Source organism: Ascidia mentula, chromosome 1 (assembly GCF_947561715.1).
Source record: "Ascidia mentula chromosome 1, kaAscMent1.1, whole genome shotgun sequence".
Taxonomy (NCBI): Eukaryota; Metazoa; Chordata; class Ascidiacea; order Phlebobranchia; family Ascidiidae; genus Ascidia; species Ascidia mentula.
In genome coordinates, this window is record NC_138566.1 from 3734533 (window position 1) to 3754163 (window position 19631).

At 37.2% G+C, this 19631-nt stretch overlaps 1 protein-coding gene across 2 annotated transcripts; it reads left to right on the forward strand.

Moving 5' to 3' along the window:
* The first annotated feature begins 10133 nt into the window (after nt 1-10133).
* LOC145917911 (uncharacterized) lies at nt 10134-19424 on the forward strand. Of its 2 annotated transcripts, none has more exons than XM_083003220.1 (26): nt 10134-10522; nt 10592-10711; nt 11449-11540; nt 11823-11985; nt 12175-12411; nt 12597-12812; nt 12890-12983; nt 13145-13309; nt 13469-13665; nt 13735-13854; nt 14179-14375; nt 14564-14810; nt 14949-15136; nt 15339-15413; nt 15473-15571; nt 15692-16039; nt 16102-16237; nt 16462-16701; nt 16803-17018; nt 17278-17390; nt 17560-17708; nt 18063-18252; nt 18335-18464; nt 18663-18793; nt 18864-19038; nt 19092-19424. In XM_083003220.1, the coding sequence occupies exons 1-26, from the start codon at nt 10333-10335 to the stop codon at nt 19373-19375; spliced, it is 4512 nt and encodes a 1503-aa protein (XP_082859346.1). In that variant the 5' UTR covers nt 10134-10332; the 3' UTR covers nt 19376-19424. The 2 variants fall into 2 exon arrangements, with proteins under 2 accessions (XP_082859346.1, XP_082859347.1); XM_083003221.1 differs by having other exon boundaries at nt 14600-14810.
* Nucleotides 19425-19631: the final 207 nt, after the last annotated feature.

Genomic DNA, 19631 nt, shown 5'->3' on the forward strand with positions numbered 1-19631 from the left:
TGATAAGTCTAACGATATGCAGCATGATACAAGATTGTTTTCATTGTTTAACATTAGTTCATTGTAAATTTTGTGCAGTGCCAAATCAGTTGAATGTCCTTTTCGGAATGCAAATTGGTGTTCATACAATAGTTTGTTTTTTTCTAGGTAGTCATAAATTCTTCGATGCAAAAGTCTTTCAAATACTTTACTGAAAGTTGGAAGAAGAGATATGGGCCTGTAATTTGTACATTGGTCAGTTGAGCCAGACTTGTGTATTGGAATAATTCTGGAAATTTTTAATAAATCTGGATAAATTCCCTGCAGTAGACATTTGTTGAAGATGGCACAAATGTGAGGCGATATGATTTCATTTGCCATTTAATGAATTTGGGTGGTATGTGGATGTGATGAGATTCTTTTTCTGTTTTTAGTGAGTGTATACACTGTGATATTTCATGATCAGTAAATGGGGTTAGGTAGAAGGAATTTTTTGGTCCAATCGTTTTCTGTGAGTGGCCATCATAGGTAAGTTTCTTAATTGTTAGGGTAGTCACGCTATACCTTGCACTATGTCCATGATAGGTAAGTTTGTTAAACGTTAGGGTAGTCACGCTATACCTTGCACTATGTCCATGATAGGTAAGTTTGTTAATTGTTAGGGTAGTCACGCTATACCTTGCACTATGTCCATGATAGGTAAGTTTGTTAAACGTTAGGGTAGTCACGCTATACCTTGCACTGTATCCATGATAGGTAAGTTTGTTAAACGTAAGAGTAGTCACGCTATACCTTGCACTATGTCCATGATAGGTAAGTTTGTTAAATGTTAGGGTTGTTACGCTATACCTTGCACTATGTCCATGATAAGTAAGTTTGTTAATTGTTAGGGTAGTCACGCTATACCTTGCACTATGTCCATGATAGGTAAGTTTGTTAAACATTAGGGTAGTCACGCTATACATTGCACTATGTCCATGATAGGTAAGTTTCTTAATTGTTAGGGTAGTCACGCTATACCTTGCACTATGTCCATGATAGGTAAGTTTGTTAAACGTTAGGGTAGTCACGCTATACATTGCACTATGTCCATGATAGGTAAGTTTGTTAAACGTTAGGGTAGTCACGCTATACCTTGCACTATGTCCATGATAGGTAAGTTTGTTAATTGTTAGGGTAGTCACGCTATACCTTGCACTATGTCCATGATAGGTAAGTTTGTTAAACGTTAGGGTAGTCACGCTATACATTGCACTATGTCCATGATAGGTAAGTTTGTTAAACGTTAGGGTAGTCACGCTATACATTGCACTATGTCCATGATAGGTAAGTTTCTTAATTGTTAGGGTAGTCACGCTATACCTTGCACTATGTCCATCATTCATTCATTCATTGGTTTATTTTTGCCCAAAGTATTTCAGTTTAAAAGGATGGGGAATGCGAGAGTAGGGGCAGGGGGACGCTGGATGAACCTTCAGGTTTTCGGTGCCAAGCGTCACCCTTGGTGTAATTACTCAACAACACAAGATGAATAATGAAAACGAAAACATAAAGACGAACGGAAAAATTGTGCAAAAGTGAACAATGAAAATAAGAAAATTTTACAATAAGGAAATGTAAAGACGTTGTAGAAAACATAAATAGTAAATAACGAGAACAAAACAATCAAACAAACTACTTCAGTTACGCATGAGTACGGACAGATGCGTGCATGCTCTAGCGGCAGAAAGAAAAGCACGTGGGTCGCACATGTGCACGTGTTTTTCAACATTAAACATACTTTCAGTTGTATAGTTGCAAAAGATGTTGTTTGTAGTGTTTTTTTAAAGCAAATTTTCCAGAGTTTTTCATTTTTTGCGGCAATTCATTCCAAATTTTGGGACCTTGGTACAGCAGCGTATTCTGGGCAAATAGAGACTTCATTTTTGGAATAACATAATTTGAGCCATCTGCATGTCTGGTGAAATGGGAGTGTTTGTGCCATGACTGAGTAAAAAAATTATTGAAAAACAAAGGTAATTGATTAAAGTGATGCTTGTGCATAATTTGAGCTGTTTTTAGTTTAACAATTTCAGGGAGTTTTAGAATTTCAAGAGTTTTGTATATGGGTGTAACATGACATGTTGCCTTGTTATAGGTTGCAGTGCGAAGAATATTATTGTGTACAACATTTAAGTGGTGAAAGGCCTTTGCATTTCCAAAACCCCAGCAGGTGATTGAATATTGTAACTTCGAGTAGACACAGCTATAATAGGCAACCATAAGCGTTTGTAGTTTTACCCATTTCCTTAATTTATACATTACACCACAGAATTGTGCCAGGGAAGTCTCCAAATGTTGAATGTGACTGGTCCAGTGAAGGTTGTCTTGGAGAATAACACCTAAGTATTTGAATTCTGATTTACGTAATATTGGAATTTGATCTAACTGAACAGAGAAATGGGTGTTTGTGGTGTTTTTACCGATCAGGATGTATGAGGTCTTGCTAGTGTTTAGTGTTAGTTTGTTACCGCTAAGCCAATTGGATACATGTTTTAAAGCATTATTTGTTTTTGTTTTCAAAGATACTGTGTTGTCAGCTGCCATGATGAGGCATGTGTCATCGGCAAATAAGGTGGTGGAAAATGTGCTAGCTAGAGGCAGATCATTAATGTACATCAGGAAGAGGAGTGGTACTAGTGCAGAGCCTTGTGGAATTCCACATGTCATGGGTGCAAGTGATGAATTGATGCCATTAACAACTGTGTATTGGTGTCTGTTTGACAAGTAGGATTGAAATAATTGTGAAGTGATTCCCCTTATGCCAAATAATTTATCCATTTTGGAGAGTAGTATTTTGTGATCAACTGTGTCAAATGCCTTTGATAAGTCTAACGATATGCAGCATGATACAAGATTGTTTTCATTGTTTAACATTAGTTCATTGTAAATTTTGTGCAGTGCCAAATCAGTTGAATGTCCTTTTCGGAATGCAAATTGGTGTTCATACAATAGTTTGTTTTTTTCTAGGTAGTCATAAATTCTTCGATGCAAAAGTCTTTCAAATACTTTACTGAAAGTTGGAAGAAGAGATATGGGCCTGTAATTTGTACATTGGTCAGTTGAGCCAGACTTGTGTATTGGAATAATTCTGGAAATTTTTAATAAATCAGGATAAATTCCCTGCAGTAGACATTTGTTGAAGATGGCACAAATGTGAGGCGATATGATTTCATTTGCCATTTTAATGAATTTGGGTGGTATGTGGATGTGATGAGATTCTTTTTCTGTTTTTAGTGAGTGTATACACTGTGATATTTCATGATCAGTAAATGGGGTTAGGTAGAAGGAATTTTTTGGTCCAATCGTTTTCTGTGAGTGGCCATCATAGGTAAGTTTCTTAATTGTTAGGGTAGTCACGCTATACCTTGCACTATGTCCATGATAGGTAAGTTTGTTAAACGTTAGGGTAGTCACGCTATACCTTGCACTATGTCCATGATAGGTAAGTTTGTTAATTGTTAGGGTAGTCACGCTATACCTTGCACTATGTCCATGATAGGTAAGTTTGTTAAACGTTAGGGTAGTCACGCTATACCTTGCACTGTATCCATGATAGGTAAGTTTGTTAAACGTAAGAGTAGTCACGCTATACCTTGCACTATGTCCATGATAGGTAAGTTTGTTAAACGTTAGGGTTGTTACGCTATACCTTGCACTATGTCCATGATAAGTAAGTTTGTTAATTGTTAGGGTAGTCACGCTATACCTTGCACTATGTCCATGATAGGTAAGTTTGTTAAACATTAGGGTAGTCACGCTATACATTGCACTATGTCCATTATAGGTAAGTTTCTTAATTGTTAGGGTAGTCACGCTATACCTTGCACTATGTCCATGATAGGTAAGTTTGTTAAACGTTAGGGTAGTCACGCTATACATTGCACTATGTCCATGATAGGTAAGTTTGTTAAACGTTAGGGTAGTCACGCTATACCTTGCACTATGTCCATGATAGGTAAGTTTGTTAATTGTTAGGGTAGTCACGCTATACCATGCACTATGTCCATGATAGGTAAGTTTGTTAAACGTTAGGGTAGTCACGCTATACATTGCACTATGTCCATGATAGGTAAGTTTGTTAAACGTTAGGGTAGTCACGCTATACATTGCACTATGTCCATGATAGGTAAGTTTCTTAATTGTTAGGGTAGTCACGCTATACCTTGCACTATGTCCATCATTCATTCATTCATTGGTTTATTTTTGCCCAAAGTATTTCAGTTTAAAAGGATGGGGAATGCGAGAGTAGGGGCAGGGGGACGCTGGATGAACCTTCAGGTTTTCGGTGCCAAGCGTCACCCTTGGTGTAATTACTCAACAACACAAGATGAATAATGAAAACGAAAACATAAACATAAAGACGAACGGAAAAATTGTGCAAAAGTGAACAATGAAAATAAGAAAATTTTACAATAAGGAAATGTAAAGACGTTGTAGAAAACATAAATAGTAAATAACGAGAACAAAACAATCAAACAAACTACTTCAGTTACGCATGAGTACGGACAGATGCGTGCATGCTCTAGCGGCAGAAAGAAAAGCACGTGGGTCGCACATGTGCACGTGTTTTTCAACATTAAACATACTTTCAGTTGTATAGTTGCAAAAGATGTTGTTTGTAGTGTTTTTTTAAAGCAAATTTTCCAGAGTTTTTCATTTTTTGCGGCAATTCATTCCAAATTTTGGGACCTTGGTACAGCAGCGTATTCTGGGCAAATAGAGACTTCATTTTTGGAATAACATAATTTGAGCCATCTGCATGTCTGGTGAAATGGGAGTGTTTGTGCCATGACTGAGTAAAAAAATTATTGAAAAACAAAGGTAATTGATTAAAGTGATGCTTGTGCATAATTTGAGCTGTTTTTAGTTTAACAATTTCAGGGAGTTTTAGAATTTCAAGAGTTTTGTATATGGGTGTAACATGACATGTTGCCTTGTTATAGGTTGCAGTGCGAAGAATATTATTGTGTACAACATTTAAGTGGTGAAAGGCCTTTGCATTTCCAAAACCCCAGCAGGTGATTGAATATTGTAACTTCGAGTAGACACAGCTATAATAGGCAACCATAAGCGTTTGTAGTTTTACCCATTTCCTTAATTTATACATTACACCACAGAATTGTGCCAGGGAAGTCTCCAAGTGTTGAATGTGACTGGTCCAGTGAAGGTTGTCTTGGAGAATAACACCTAAGTATTTGAATTCTGATTTACGTAATATTGGAATTTGATCTAACTGAACAGAGAAATGGGTGTTTGTGGTGTTTTTACCGATCAGGATGTATGAGGTCTTGCTAGTGTTTAGTGTTAGTTTGTTACCGCTAAGCCAATTGGATACATGTTTTAAAGCATTATTTGTTTTTGTTTTCAAAGATACTGTGTTGTCAGCTGCCATGATGAGGCATGTGTCATCGGCAAATAAGGTGGTGGAAAATGTGCTAGCTAGAGGCAGATCATTAATGTACATCAGGAAGAGGAGTGGTACTAGTGCAGAGCCTTGTGGAATTCCACATGTCATGGGTGCAAGTGATGAATTGATGCCATTAACAACTGTGTATTGGTGTCTGTTTGACAAGTAGGATTGAAATAATTGTGAAGTGATTCCCCTTATGCCAAATAATTTATCCATTTTGGAGAGTAGTATTTTGTGATCAACTGTGTCAAATGCCTTTGATAAGTCTAACGATATGCAGCATGATACAAGATTGTTTTCATTGTTTAACATTAGTTCATTGTAAATTTTGTGCAGTGCCAAATCAGTTGAATGTCCTTTTCGGAATGCAAATTGGTGTTCATACAATAGTTTGTTTTTTTCTAGGTAGTCATAAATTCTTCGATGCAAAAGTCTTTCAAATACTTTACTGAAAGTTGGAAGAAGAGATATGGGCCTGTAATTTGTACATTGGTCAGTTGAGCCAGACTTGTGTATTGGAATAATTCTGGAAATTTTTAATAAATCAGGATAAATTCCCTGCAGTAGACATTTGTTGAAGATGGCACAAATGTGAGGCGATATGATTTCATTTGCCATTTTAATGAATTTGGGTGGTATGTGGATGTGATGAGATTCTTTTTCTGTTTTTAGTGAGTGTATACACTGTGATATTTCATGATCAGTAAATGGGGTTAGGTAGAAGGAATTTTTTGGTCCAATCGTTTTCTGTGAGTGGCCATCATAGGTAAGTTTCTTAATTGTTAGGGTAGTCACGCTATACCTTGCACTATGTCCATGATAGGTAAGTTTGTTAAACGTTAGGGTAGTCACGCTATACATTGCACTATGTCCATGATAGGTAAGTTTGTTAAACGTTAGGGTAGTCACGCTATACATTGCACTATGTCCATGATAGGTAAGTTTCTTAATTGTTAGGGTAGTCACGCTATACCTTGCACTATGTCCATCATAGGTAAGTTTCTTAATTGTTAGGGTAGTCACGCTATACCTTGCACTATGTCCATGATAGGTAAGTTTGTTAAACGTTAAGGTAGTCACGCTATACATTGCACTATGTCCATCATAGGCAAGTTCGTTAATTGTTAGGGTAGTCCCGTTATACCTTGGATTGTGACGCAATAAGTAGCTTTGTTCAACGTTAGAGTAGTCTCGCTATACCTTGCACTATGTCCATCATAGGTAAGTTCGTTAATTGTTCAACGTTTAACAAAGTTACCCATCACGGACATAGTGCAAGGTATAGCGTGACTACCTTAACGTTTAACAAACTTACCTATCATGGACATAGTGCAAGGTATAGCGTGACTACCCTAACAATTAAGAAACTTACCTATCATGGACATAGTGCAATGTATAGCGTGATTTCAATTACCCCCCTTGGATGAAAATATGTACCCTCCCTGTTTGCCGCTGTAGTCACGTATTTAGGTTACCGATTTTGTCCAGTTTACTGATCTTGGACGCTTACCTATGTTAGCCGTAACGTTACAGCCCCTTCTCCTAAATTCCGTGAATTTTAAAATCTTTTGCAACTTTCTGAAGTGACCTAGTGAACCTTTTGTTTCATATGCTGCGATTTTCCCCACTAACGAAACAGTAAACGCGCACATTAATGCAATGCAGCTGCCAGACGTGAGAGTTGGTTAATTACAGATGTTTTTCTTTTTTTACGTTTTAAGGCCCGTTTACACACGAACACAGTTTGGCACGGCACAGCACAGTCTGGCACACACCGCGTTTACACTACTGGAATAATCGAGCACGACTACCGGGATTTCCCTGTAATGAACACGAAACGGACAAGTGGCAAGTTACGTTGATTATTTTTTGAGGTTGTCGGTCTTGCCTTGCATTTCTCGGCCCCGCCAGCAATATCAGGTACAAATTGAAGTTGTCGCTATTGGCTGTACATATTCTTCAATAAAAAGCATGTACTGTTTTACATAGCAGTAATATTTCATGCAATGGCATGATAGGCAGGATCGCCCCACTGCGCAGGTCCTTGCTTGGCGATCACAGCTAACGTATCGCGATCATGAGGTTTTCAGGCTTGGCAGCCCAGGCAATGCAGCCCAGCTGGATCAGCCACTTTTTCCTGACAAGTCGAAGCAAGATTTGAAAAATCAAGCTCCCGGTGAGGTTTGAACTCACGACCCAGGGCTAACCAGGCCCAACGCTCTACCAACTGAGCTACAGGAGCTCAGTGGTTTCACGGGGTATATTGTGGCCAAGGTACACTGGTGCGCAAGCGCACAACTTGCCAGGCAACCTTCCCATATACGTAGGGGATCTCTACCACCGTATCAGATGTATGAAATATTACTGCGTTTTTTTCAAATGGCCGAAGAATAACGTTTTAGAATCACTGATTTAGTTCAAATATTTGCCTATTAGTCAACATAAGCAAGGCAGAATAACATGGCGACTTTATTCAATGTGTCCTGGTTTAAGTGATTTTTTCTTTGTCTGTCACAGTAGTTGTTTCTTTATTTTGATCATTAACCAACATGACACAGAGGTTAAAAGACTTTTTGTTTATCATACAGCGTGACTTGATTTCTTTCTCATTTCCAGATGGCAGTATCGTTAAAGCCATAAAACGTGTAGGCAAGTAAAACACAAAATCCCAAGTTAAACATAAGACTGTATATCTGACAATTTAGTGATGTAAGTGGACTCGTGGAAGCAAACACGTTTATCGTGCTCAGTAATCGCTACTCACGTGATGTATGTTCAGCAAACATAAAAAGTAAACCAGATTTCAACCGAGTATACGTTTTGCTATATGAAGTAACAGTGACAGCTGCATCGTACAGTTTGTATTTCTTCGCATCTGTTACGTTTACATGTTCACGTAACTTGGACATTTACACATATCATGAACATTGACCACAAATAGCCAAATTACGTCAATAAAGTTCGGGACCTCTCAAATTCGGATTGTACCTCGGTAAAATAGGATGCACATTTGTTGGTGACCTCATTTCTTTGTTTACGGTAGAATTGTGCCTTTGCAAACATCTTACGCTATTTTCACGCGATGTCCGTTGTTCTGTTTGATTGATAAGTGGTTGGCCACTCCATAACTGACCGCTTTCTGTCCGCACGAGATCTCTCACACGATTGTTTGCTGAAGGTTCGCTTCTCACGTAATTAAGATGGGCTGCTGTCCATCAAGATAAGAATAGCGTATGTCATGGTAACTTCGAACCGACTTTTTTCTCATGGTGACTTTTATCGTAGTGTAAATATATGTGTACGCTTCCTGGACTAACCTAGACACAGTCTTAAACTCGTCTCATGCTGAATCTCTGTTTCGGTATCTGTCTAAATTCAACTATGCTTTGCTTGTAATCAGTTTATCTCGTGATCTCGTAACTTGTAATTTCGATTCGATATACTCAACCAATATAATCATGTATCCTTAAACTAATATATGGTAAAGTAATTTTGAATCAGGTTTGTAATTGAAATCAGATCAGAAAACACAGAAGTTAGAACTCACGTGTGGCCTTATGTCAAATGAATTAGTCGAATAGGTTTCTGTTATTAAGGGTTAATTAATCTTGTTAATATCCAACGTTAAGTTAATAACATTTGGCATCAACAGCATTTACAATTCAAAACTTAAAAAAAATTATTGCAAAGGTCAACTTTTGGTGGACAAGCGAACAATGCCAATAGCCTGCACAAATACTCTGCAGTAAGTAGTTTTTGTAAGGTAGCTCACCTAGCACCATGGAAACAGCAGTTAACAGATGAACCACGTCAAAGGCACATTGTCTGCGTGGCTTGGTCTTCGACGATATTGTTTCCTAATGATGTCGTAAAACCCCTACGATGAGCCACCCATTGACGTAATCACAAGGCTACTAAAGTCTATAAACCGACCGTCGCCGTTTGGGATTTTGAAGTCAAGCCTGTTGAAGATAATGAGCTCTTTGTCGCCATCTCACGTTAAAGATATAAAAATGATTTATCGATAAAGCATTTATTGTATTATTTACTACAGTTTTAAAAATCAAAACACGATTACAAATATGACATAGCGAATACATGGGCAAACTGCGCTCGAAAATTGCCAGTTTCTGTTGGTATAAAAACTCAAATAAGAACTGCGGTTTGATGTAATTTTAGTGCACGTCTTTTTCGGTTGCAAATTTAAAACGTAATTAATATAAACAGGTAAGCTCGTCAAGCACTCTTTTTTCGAAAAAGATGTGTCAGTACGAGGGCATTTTCTTATGGAGATCACATGAACTATGGGTGGAACCTAGCCCTTACGGCAGAAACCTACTAGTTTTAAGGCAGACAGTGGTTTTTGTTGGCCCCTTTTTCTTATTCATGGGCCCCCTAGATTGAAGTGGACCCTGGTGCTACTCCACTCCCATGTGAAGCCTGATCATGTAAACCATAATAGACGGACAGTCTCCAATAACAAACACGGCCACTGTTAAAGACGCCTTTTGTTAAAAACGCTTTTGTGCGAACGACAGAAACCTGCCGATGGAGATAGGTATCGCTTTTGTGCTCGGAGAGATAGCAAAACAGAACTAGTTCTAAAGCAGAACCAGTGCGAAGTCATAGAGAATGCGAAATTCAATGAGATTTTGCAGGATATAACGCAGATAAGTTCGTTCAGTTTCATTGGATAGATATTAAATAAACTTTTCAAAGATTGTTTGCTATCATTGTTTTAAGTTCGACTCAGATATCGGCATGCTGGTACTACAGAGGTATACTACAATGGCTGTGTTTTTGTGTTAAAGGCAATAGGTTCCTTTGATTGTCTGCATACATTTTTGAAGTCAGATGTTAATGTTTTTCTTCACTAACCGAATATTTAATCCAGCACAAAGATGGCATTGAAAGGGTCCGACCCTCTGTATGTAAATGGAATTCCAAGCGGATACACTCTTTTTCAACTACGACTCGCAATTAGAGATGCCCTTGGGATTCCGGAAGAACCGGACTTACTTGATTTTGCCAAACACGATGACGGTAGCAAGATGGAAGGTTACGCCAAAGTAACGCTTAAGTATTTGCAAAGTAAGTTTACTTTGCCAAGCGATTGTTGCTTATGGACGATAAGTGTGACGCGGGCCCTGAAATTTACAGGCAATGAAAGGTTAAAGGTCAGCGGTTTGAAGATTAAGCATCGTGGTTTAGCTTACATTCTACATATATCAGACAGTTTGTTGACGACAGAGGCGGCCAATACATTACCAAACCATGCAGGTTGGTACATAATACTAACTTTGAGCAATTTGAATAAGAATAATTGTCATCGTTGGTTAAAGATAGTTAAAAAGTTCAAAAATTGTGTATGTGTAACCGACATTAATTAAGCGACCCTGAAATTCTGGAAAATATTCACCAGTATTAACCCTTTGCTGTCCGTGCACATCTCCCACTGCCCGACTTGCTAAATCACTTCAATTAATCGCCATCGAACGTCTGCCACGTAAACAATTACACTAGGTAACCGTTCAAAAACATTTTTTTTTGTGTTAAATGTTATGCAGCGCGAGGACCAACAAAACAACATTGATACTACAGCATGTTTTGTTGTGCGACGCAGTAAAATTGGAATATAGCCTATAGGTTTAATGCTGATATTTATTATTTAGAAATCAACATCAAAGCATTTGTACGCTTCGTGCTACCGTAGTTTCCTTTCGAAGTTGTAGTGTTTACATTGAACATAATGTCATGGGTAATTTGTTAGTGCATGGATGAAGAAGCATTGTGGTTTAATGAAACGGCGCGCAATAGAGAACGCCAAACTTTTGTTTTCTACCTTTGTTCATTAGGATTTAGTTACAAATTACCTCTGTCTGTGTAATGAATGACGCGTTGAGTGTCGGTTCCTCTTTTTCAAGCCGCGTGTTATGAATGTGTTATGAAATGTGTTATGAATGAAGAACTTTTCCGCAGTAAAGAATGCAACTAGCCTGTTTAATACATGTTTGCAGGAAACCTGCCGTCAGAAACACAATCATCATCAAAAACCTTAAAAGAAAAAACGATACCTTTCAACAAAAGTTTAGACTTATTTAAAAGACAGGTATGTTGCTTCTAGGGTTAACCGTTTCAAAAATCCATCGACATCCTTTTATTTTTACCCAACAATAATGAGACAGCTGTGTTTAATGCCTATATGTATGTTTCTTAAAAGGAGCATAATAGTTAATGGTGTATTGTGCTGTCGGACGCACATTCGTTGTTATAAAAAGCATGGACATATTTTCTATGTAATAAAAATAAAAAGTGACATTCACACAAATCTAAACCTGGTATTATTTGTGACAAGTCAACAAAAGGCTAACACATATAATTATTTCCTCAGGCGCTCAAGAACAATTTGTTTCAACATCCATTGCTCATACCTACCCGCCAAAAGAATAAAAAACTACAAGTTATTCTAAAGCAAAACGCTATAATTTTGACATCTTGCGAAGCGATTGTAAACTGCGCTATGAGGAGTTCTCCCTATCAAGTATCATTTATAAGTTAGTCGTAAAGACGTTTGCTTGAAAGGCTGATTAAACTGCCTTTAAATTATCAATCAAGAGTAAAATAGCAGTTTTTCACATTTGCAACTTCGGTATTTGCGTACAATCATTGCATCATACTTTTATTACAATTTTATATTTACTACATAATTTCCATTTATAATACACAACACTTACTCTTTCAAGGTCAAATCAACAAAGGCTTACTTGAAACTGCTCGAAAAAAAATTACGCAAGAATACACGAAACCTATTAGATTAACAAACACCATCCGAGTAACGACGGGCGGTAACTTGTGCAAATATATCTTGCATCTAGCGACACCCAGCGAAACATTTTTATTGGAAAATCGACTTTTGGAATGTATGATCGAAGCTGACAAACTTGGGGCACACGGTTTGGCAGTTCCTCAAATTGAAACAGGTACAAACAGCTTTAGCTCAATCCTCATTTTGCTCATCTACGAACCATTGATGTGAGCAACTTTTCTTAGATGTAGAGACTTTCCGATAAAATCATCACAGTTTCCGGTTTTAATTTCGCACGATTTATCACCAATATGAGCTCAGAGGCCTTAAAAAGCTCATATGTTTTTATTCTCATATTAGGTAGCTTTGTTTTTGGAAAAAAAACTTTGTCGGACGAACAAGCAGCCAAATGTTTTGCTGTGGCGATCGAAAAATTTAACAACACCAAATCAAAAAGTTTAAATGTACTTGAAGTCTTAATAATCCAATCAAAAGCATTACAACTTTATCAAAATGTACTTTCTGACCACATTTTGCAAGAACCTCAAATTTTAAGTATCAGTACAGCTGAGACAGGTAAGTGAATGAAATATTGTAGGACTGTATCAAAATCAGAATGCGTAAGTTTCTTAAAATTCGCTACTCGCTTGCAGGAAAAATTAATATTTCTACTCCAACAAAGACAATGGTTTCACCCAAAGAAAAAGATATCGGCATTTCAAGCAATGTCCCCAAAAATGCATTCAGGTATAAACTGTTTTAAATCAATACCAAATGTGCGACTTGCCAAATCCATTGTGGAGACCAGGTTTGGTGCAGAAGCAGCCGATGCCACAAACTTGACGAAAATTTCGAGAAAATGTCGAGCAAACGATAGGAAGGACAAAACAAAGACATTAATTTTACAGACCAAACGCGACGAGAACTGTGACGAAACTCAAAATGGCAGAAATCAATAACATCGGCAAATCTACTAAAAACACAACCGTCGTGAAAGCTATTGATACCTCGAACAAAGCCAGTGTAATGAAACTTACAGCGAATGATAAACCCATCCACTCCGGTTGCTGTTGGTATAAAAACTCAAATAAGAACTGCGGTTTTATGTAACTTTAGTACACGTCTTTTTCGGTTGCAAATTTAAAACGTAAATTAATATAAACAGGTAAACTCGTCAAGCACTCTTTTTTCGAAAAAGATGTTTTTCTTCACTAACCGAATATTTAAACCAGCACAAAGATGGCATTGAAAGGGTCCGACCCTCTGTATGTAAATGGAATTCCAAGCGGATACACTCTTTTTCAACTACGACTCGCAATTAGAGATGCCCTTGGGATTGCGGAAGAACCGGACTTACTTGATTTTGCCAAACACGATGACGGTAGCAAGATGGAAGGTTACGCCAAAGTAACGCTTAAGTATTTGCAAAGTAAGTTTACTTTGCCAAGCGATTGTTGCTTATGGACGATAAGTGTGACGCGGGCCCTGAAATTTACAGGCAATGAAAGGTTAAAGGTCAGCGGTTTGAAGATTAAGCATCGTGGTTTAACTTACATTCTACATGTAACAGACAGTTTGTTGACGACAGAGGTGGCCAATAGATTACCAAACCATGCAGGTTGGTACATATTACTAACTTTCAGCAATTGGAATATAAATAATTGTTATCGTTGGTTAAAGATAGTTAAAAAGTTCAAAAATTGTGTATGTGCAACCGACATTAATTAAGCGACCCTGAAATTCTGGAAAATTTTCACCAGTAATATGTTAACCCTTTGGTGTCCGTGCACATCTCCCACTGCCCGACTTGCTAAATCCATTCAGCTAATCGCCATCGAACGTCTGCCACGTAAACAATTACACTAGGATATAGAAAAAGTGATAACAAGGTTAAATGCCGAAAAAAAGTTTTTAAGGAAGAACTAATTTGTGGATTTTGTAGATGCTGTTTCGACCAGGCTTGCCAGAAATCGTGTGAATCAATTTACGATATCCCCAATCATTGATCCAGATATATTGGCCTATCTAATAAAATCAAAGAGCTTCATACAACTAGACCAAAGTCTTGAGAGCATAGCAATTCCTGAATTCATTCGGAAGGAAGAATCGGGGGATTTTTTGTTCCATCCCTTTGTTTGGGTATGACTTATAAATTAGATACATCTAAACATAAAAAGCAATTGGACATAAAAAGCAATATATATATATATATATAAATCATCTAAACATAAAAGGAATATAATTTTCTTGTGCTGACAAGCTGCATATATTACCCGATTGAAGTGAATTTGTTGTGTTTCTTTAGTTAGTCTGAACAAATTCTTTAGGAAAATGAAAAAAACATCTCTGTTGTTGGTCTTAAGGATGATATTCAAGGCGGGTTCGAATTAATTGGAGAATTTTTGCACGAAAATGTAGTTGAAAAAAAAGTGATGAAGAACACCGGGTTAGTTTTGGAAGTTTTAAAAACCTACCAGTCGGACTGGTTTGGAAACAAAAAGGAAGTAGATCTGGAGTTTAACTTTCCCAATTCATCTTTGACAATTCGTGGCACTCACAAGCACGTAGAAAATGGTAAAAAACATGATTTCGAACAGAAATTTTATATTATTTTATTGCATCCATGTATCCGTATTACGTGCGTGTAGTAATATAATAGATAACGCAAGATTATTAACCTATTTCTTGCCGACATCCGATTTAACTTTGTAGTGCAATCGTTACTGAAAAGTACTCTTCCCAACATAAGCATTGTTGAAACAACATTCAGTGATGTGGGACTCTCCGAATATATTAGGAGCACAAAAGGCCAGGCAATGATTACTAAAATCTCAAAAGAAAACTCGTGCTTTGCTTTGATTGACGAAAAAATCGGTAGAACTATTAGACTGTCCCATCAGGTAGGCCTACGGATTATTTTTTTTGCTATACAGAAATCACGTGTCAACTCAACGTGAGTTCGCGGTTCTAGTAACTCGCCTGAAAGCCGTCGGTTATAAAGTTTGTTTGTTTCCCCGTGTGACCTACAACATTTTTATACTAACGGCGTTTATCTTTCATACATTTTAAGACGTAAGTTAAATGCTAAAATCTATTTTAAAGGGCAATTTTCAAACAGCTGTTGGATCAGCAAAGGTAAAGCTTCAAATTTGTATAGCAGACATTTCAAAGTGTAAGGTACGTCAAGCTGCAATGTATCACTAACAGGTCAGGATGATACTGCACATACTTTCCAGGCCGATGTTATTGTGTCTTCGTCGTCTGCGTTGGGTTTACAAAGCTGTCGATCAACTATATTAAAAGTGCTGCTTGTCCAGGCGGGAAATGGTTTTAAGGTCATTATTGACACAACAATTAAGTTTTTCGAATAAAATATAAAACATTCGGATTCCAATACAAATTCATTGTCGCCTTGCAGGCACATCCATTTATCCGAACTACATATCTACTTACAGAAAGCCTGCGAAAACATTAAAACGAATTTGGATTTTGGGGAAGTTGTTTCTACTCCAGGTTTTAAACTTCGATGCAAAGAAGTGTATCACGTAGTCCTGCCTTACTACAGCCCAGAGAAAAATAAATCAAGCATTGATTGCCTTGAGGGAGGTTTAACAAAATGTTTGAAAATGGCTGAAAGCGCTGCCTATGCTACAATTGCCTTACCCTTATTAGGCACCGGTGGCTTTCAATATCCAATCAACATTGTGTTGACTACTTTAAGAAAGGTGGTTCAAAGCCACTACGGTGACCGCCTTTGCAAGGTTTACCTGGTCTTATCTCCTGGTGACACGAAAAATATCACTGTAAATGAAACTTAAGAAATGATCTAGAGATTTAAAACTCATTCAGTTGCTTTGGGTTTTAGAAACTGCAAGATTTTATGATGAGTGCACCTACAACTTTTAGTCGCAAGACGGTTCAGGTTTTCGTTAAACAGGGAGATGTTACAACAACTCTAAGTGAAGCTATAATTAACACCACATCCAACTTTGTTCTGACAAGTATGTTATCTCCATAATCACTCTTGATTTATTATTCAATGTGGGGAACGCAAACTATGTTAATTTGTCCATTCTTAAAACTAATCAGACTTACGGTAATGGATTACTCATTGATTGTCTCATTTATATATTAATTAGACCCCATTATGCTGCGTTATTAACTACAATAAGTATGCTGCTCATCAAACAACCAGATACAGCCAATCAGAATATTGCAATTTCAGGTCAAGTCAGCAATGCTTTGATCGCAAAAGCTGGTCAGTCGATTGTACAAGAATGCAGAGACAAAGCAATTTTTTCCACAAAAAACTTGAGAGTAACAAATGGTGGAAGCCTTTGCAAATATATCTTGCATTTGGCGATACCAAAGGAAATGAATACATTGGAAAAAGTATTGTTGGAATGTTTCGTCAAGGCTGACGAATTAGGAGTTACATCATTGGCCATGCCATCTATTGGAACAGGTAAAACCGTATATATTTAGACTTGGGTGATAAACCATTTCCAGCACATGACTATATTACCCAAATTTTAACAATAGACCTTTTCACATGTTTTACACCAGGTAGATTTGGTTTATCTGCTTCGAAGGTCGCGCGGTGCATAACATCTACCATTTCATTGTTTGATCAAAGTCACCCTCAACACTTAAAACAAATTAAAGTCTGCATCTTTGACAACCGACTGTTGCCTATTTTTCAACGAGAACTTTTATGTCAGAACTCAGTTTGTCCTTTGAGCGTTGTGGAAAACTTCATTACATTAGCGAAAGACGTTTGCAGTGAGTACCACATATGAATAGAAATATATTCACTTTAGAGCTGCAGGCAGGTGTACACACTGTTAGGACTTATGAGGTCTCATCAGTGCAGTGGGCGACTGTGGCACTGGACTAACTTAACCCTTCTAGCTTAAAAGCTAGCGCAGCGCCAAAATTACTTTGTAGGTCAAAACAATATGTGCAACTGACTGCAGATCTCAATAAGAATTATGGTTCTTTTGCGCAATAATTCACTTTAAATTTGCTACTTTTACCGCAGATGAGGAATCACTTCGAAGGTTTTCCAAGTTTATTTTGCCGAGATATGGTTTGCCAAGTCACAGTTTTGTCCGAATCATGTTTTGCTCACTTCGAGAGAAGAACGTCGACCAGGTAGTTTTTAGAAGCTACATTACCAAAAGGTCACAGCTAAAATAAAAAAAGTATAATCGTAATTTACAAACTGACCTTATGAAGTCATTACATTTGCTTTTTTTGTTCTTTAAACATATCATGGAACTACTGTGTTAAGTCTTCCTAATTAAATCATAAAATACAACAGGCATTTGATGCCACGAAAAAAGCAATTTCAAGTCAAAATGCAACCAGAAGGATTGCGGATGGCATTGTCAAAGACTTGACAAGATCTGAAGAAGAGAACCTTTTAGGACTAATAAAAAAGGACTCCCTTTGGATCACAAAATCAAACAGGTATATTGGCCAGTGGGGAAATTAAAGTATTGTCAAAAATCAGCACTCTTGTATTTAAATGAAAGTTTGTATTATTTGCATCTCCTGTTGTCTTTTTGGCAAACAAAGACACTGACTTTGTAAAAACACCTGCAAATAATCCCAAGTCGTTTGTTTGACGTTTTTTCAGTATATATACACATATATATATATATATTTCATCTGTATTTACGGTCATCATCAGTATCGCTAAAAACAAAGCGACGCAGGTAACCAATATAAATACAAGCATAAAAATGTAAAATAACTCGCAAACAGAAAAAATTGTATTTATTTTTAACGCCTTTAATTACCACCAAACATAACGTTTTGCAGAGAACTCATAGTTAGAGGGGGAAAAATTACAGTCCTTGATGTCCTCAACCAATGTTGGGAAATCGTCAATCAATATAAACAGGCATTGCAATGTGCGCAGTACGTAAGGTGGATGTTTCAAGACCCAAGGCGCAAAGAAATGGAAGAATTTACTGTACAAGCAAGTTTCAAAATAGAAGATGCATTTAAGGTAGGTTTATACTCATCTTGTATGTCAAAAAAACTAAGCCTGCTTGTTTAACATAACTGAACGATCTGTTATATAATTTAAGAAAAATGCAGATGGGAATATATCTGTCAAATCAAATTTCCATGGATTCACGCATGAGTTTATTGTAAATATGCATGAAAGGAAAGCTAAAGTGGCAGGCATCCAATGTGATGTAATAAGACACCACATAGGTATAATCAAAGTTTACTATTTTTTGAAACATTTGATTTGATCAGCATTAAATCCTACCAAGTTAATGTACTAAGCTACCTAATGTCCAATGCAGCTTGCTTTACTTTAAGTTTTTTTTAGTACCTGTGCCAATCCTTGTATTTAATTTTCATCCGAGTGCAAGTAGTACAAATAATTTTACTTTTTGTTAATATTAGTACCGGCGCCACCGACGTGGACTGATATGAAAAATCAAGTTTGTAAGAGGGTAAATGTGCATAAACATTCACGTGAGTTTCAAAGAATCTCTGATGAGATTGCGAAAAGTTTACCTGTAGACATATTTCAGGTAATCACAATTATTTCGCTTTGTGCCAAATTGCGAAATGTGATTTTTCTCTTTTTTGCAATAAATTCAGATCGAAAAAATACAGAATACAACACTTTGGAATCAATTTCAATCACAAAAACAAGCAATGGAAGTTAAAATGGCAAGGCAACAAGTCACTCGGGAACTCTTTCACGGAACTGATAAGGAAACTTGCGACAAAATTATTAAAAACGGATTTGACAGAAGTTACGCCGGAAAAAATGGTATTTTGTTCATTTGAAATACAAGCATTAGTGTTTCAAAAACGTGTTTTTAGCAACGCGTTACGGAAAGGGGGTTTATTTCGCAACTACTGCCAGATACTCCCATAATTACACTGACGAAGACAAAGATGGAAAAGAAAGTATGTTTATAGCTGATGTCGTAACAGGGAGTTATTGCAAAGGCAACCCCTCTATGAAAGTTGCACCGATGCAAGAAGATGGGACGCCATTTAACAGTGTTGTTGACGATTATATTAAACCGAGCATTTTTGTGGTATTTCGAGATGCCAGCGTCTATCCGTCATACCTTGTGACGTATAAGTGCAAAAAGTCGTAATACCCATAACATGCTTGTTTGGTGATGCCATTAAAAAAATACAAGATGTATTTATTGTAAATGCTTGTTGTATCCATCCGTTATTGTGCATCGGGTATTTCAGACCTACAGTTCAACACCGAAAGTTAATGTACTTTTTGCGGGATTGTCATTATGCATAATGTCCCATGGGACAGTCAGTATTATGGGCAAGTTTCAGCGCAGTGAAAATGCTTACTAATGTGCGTTATAATGTAAGATTGCAGTAGCACTTAAT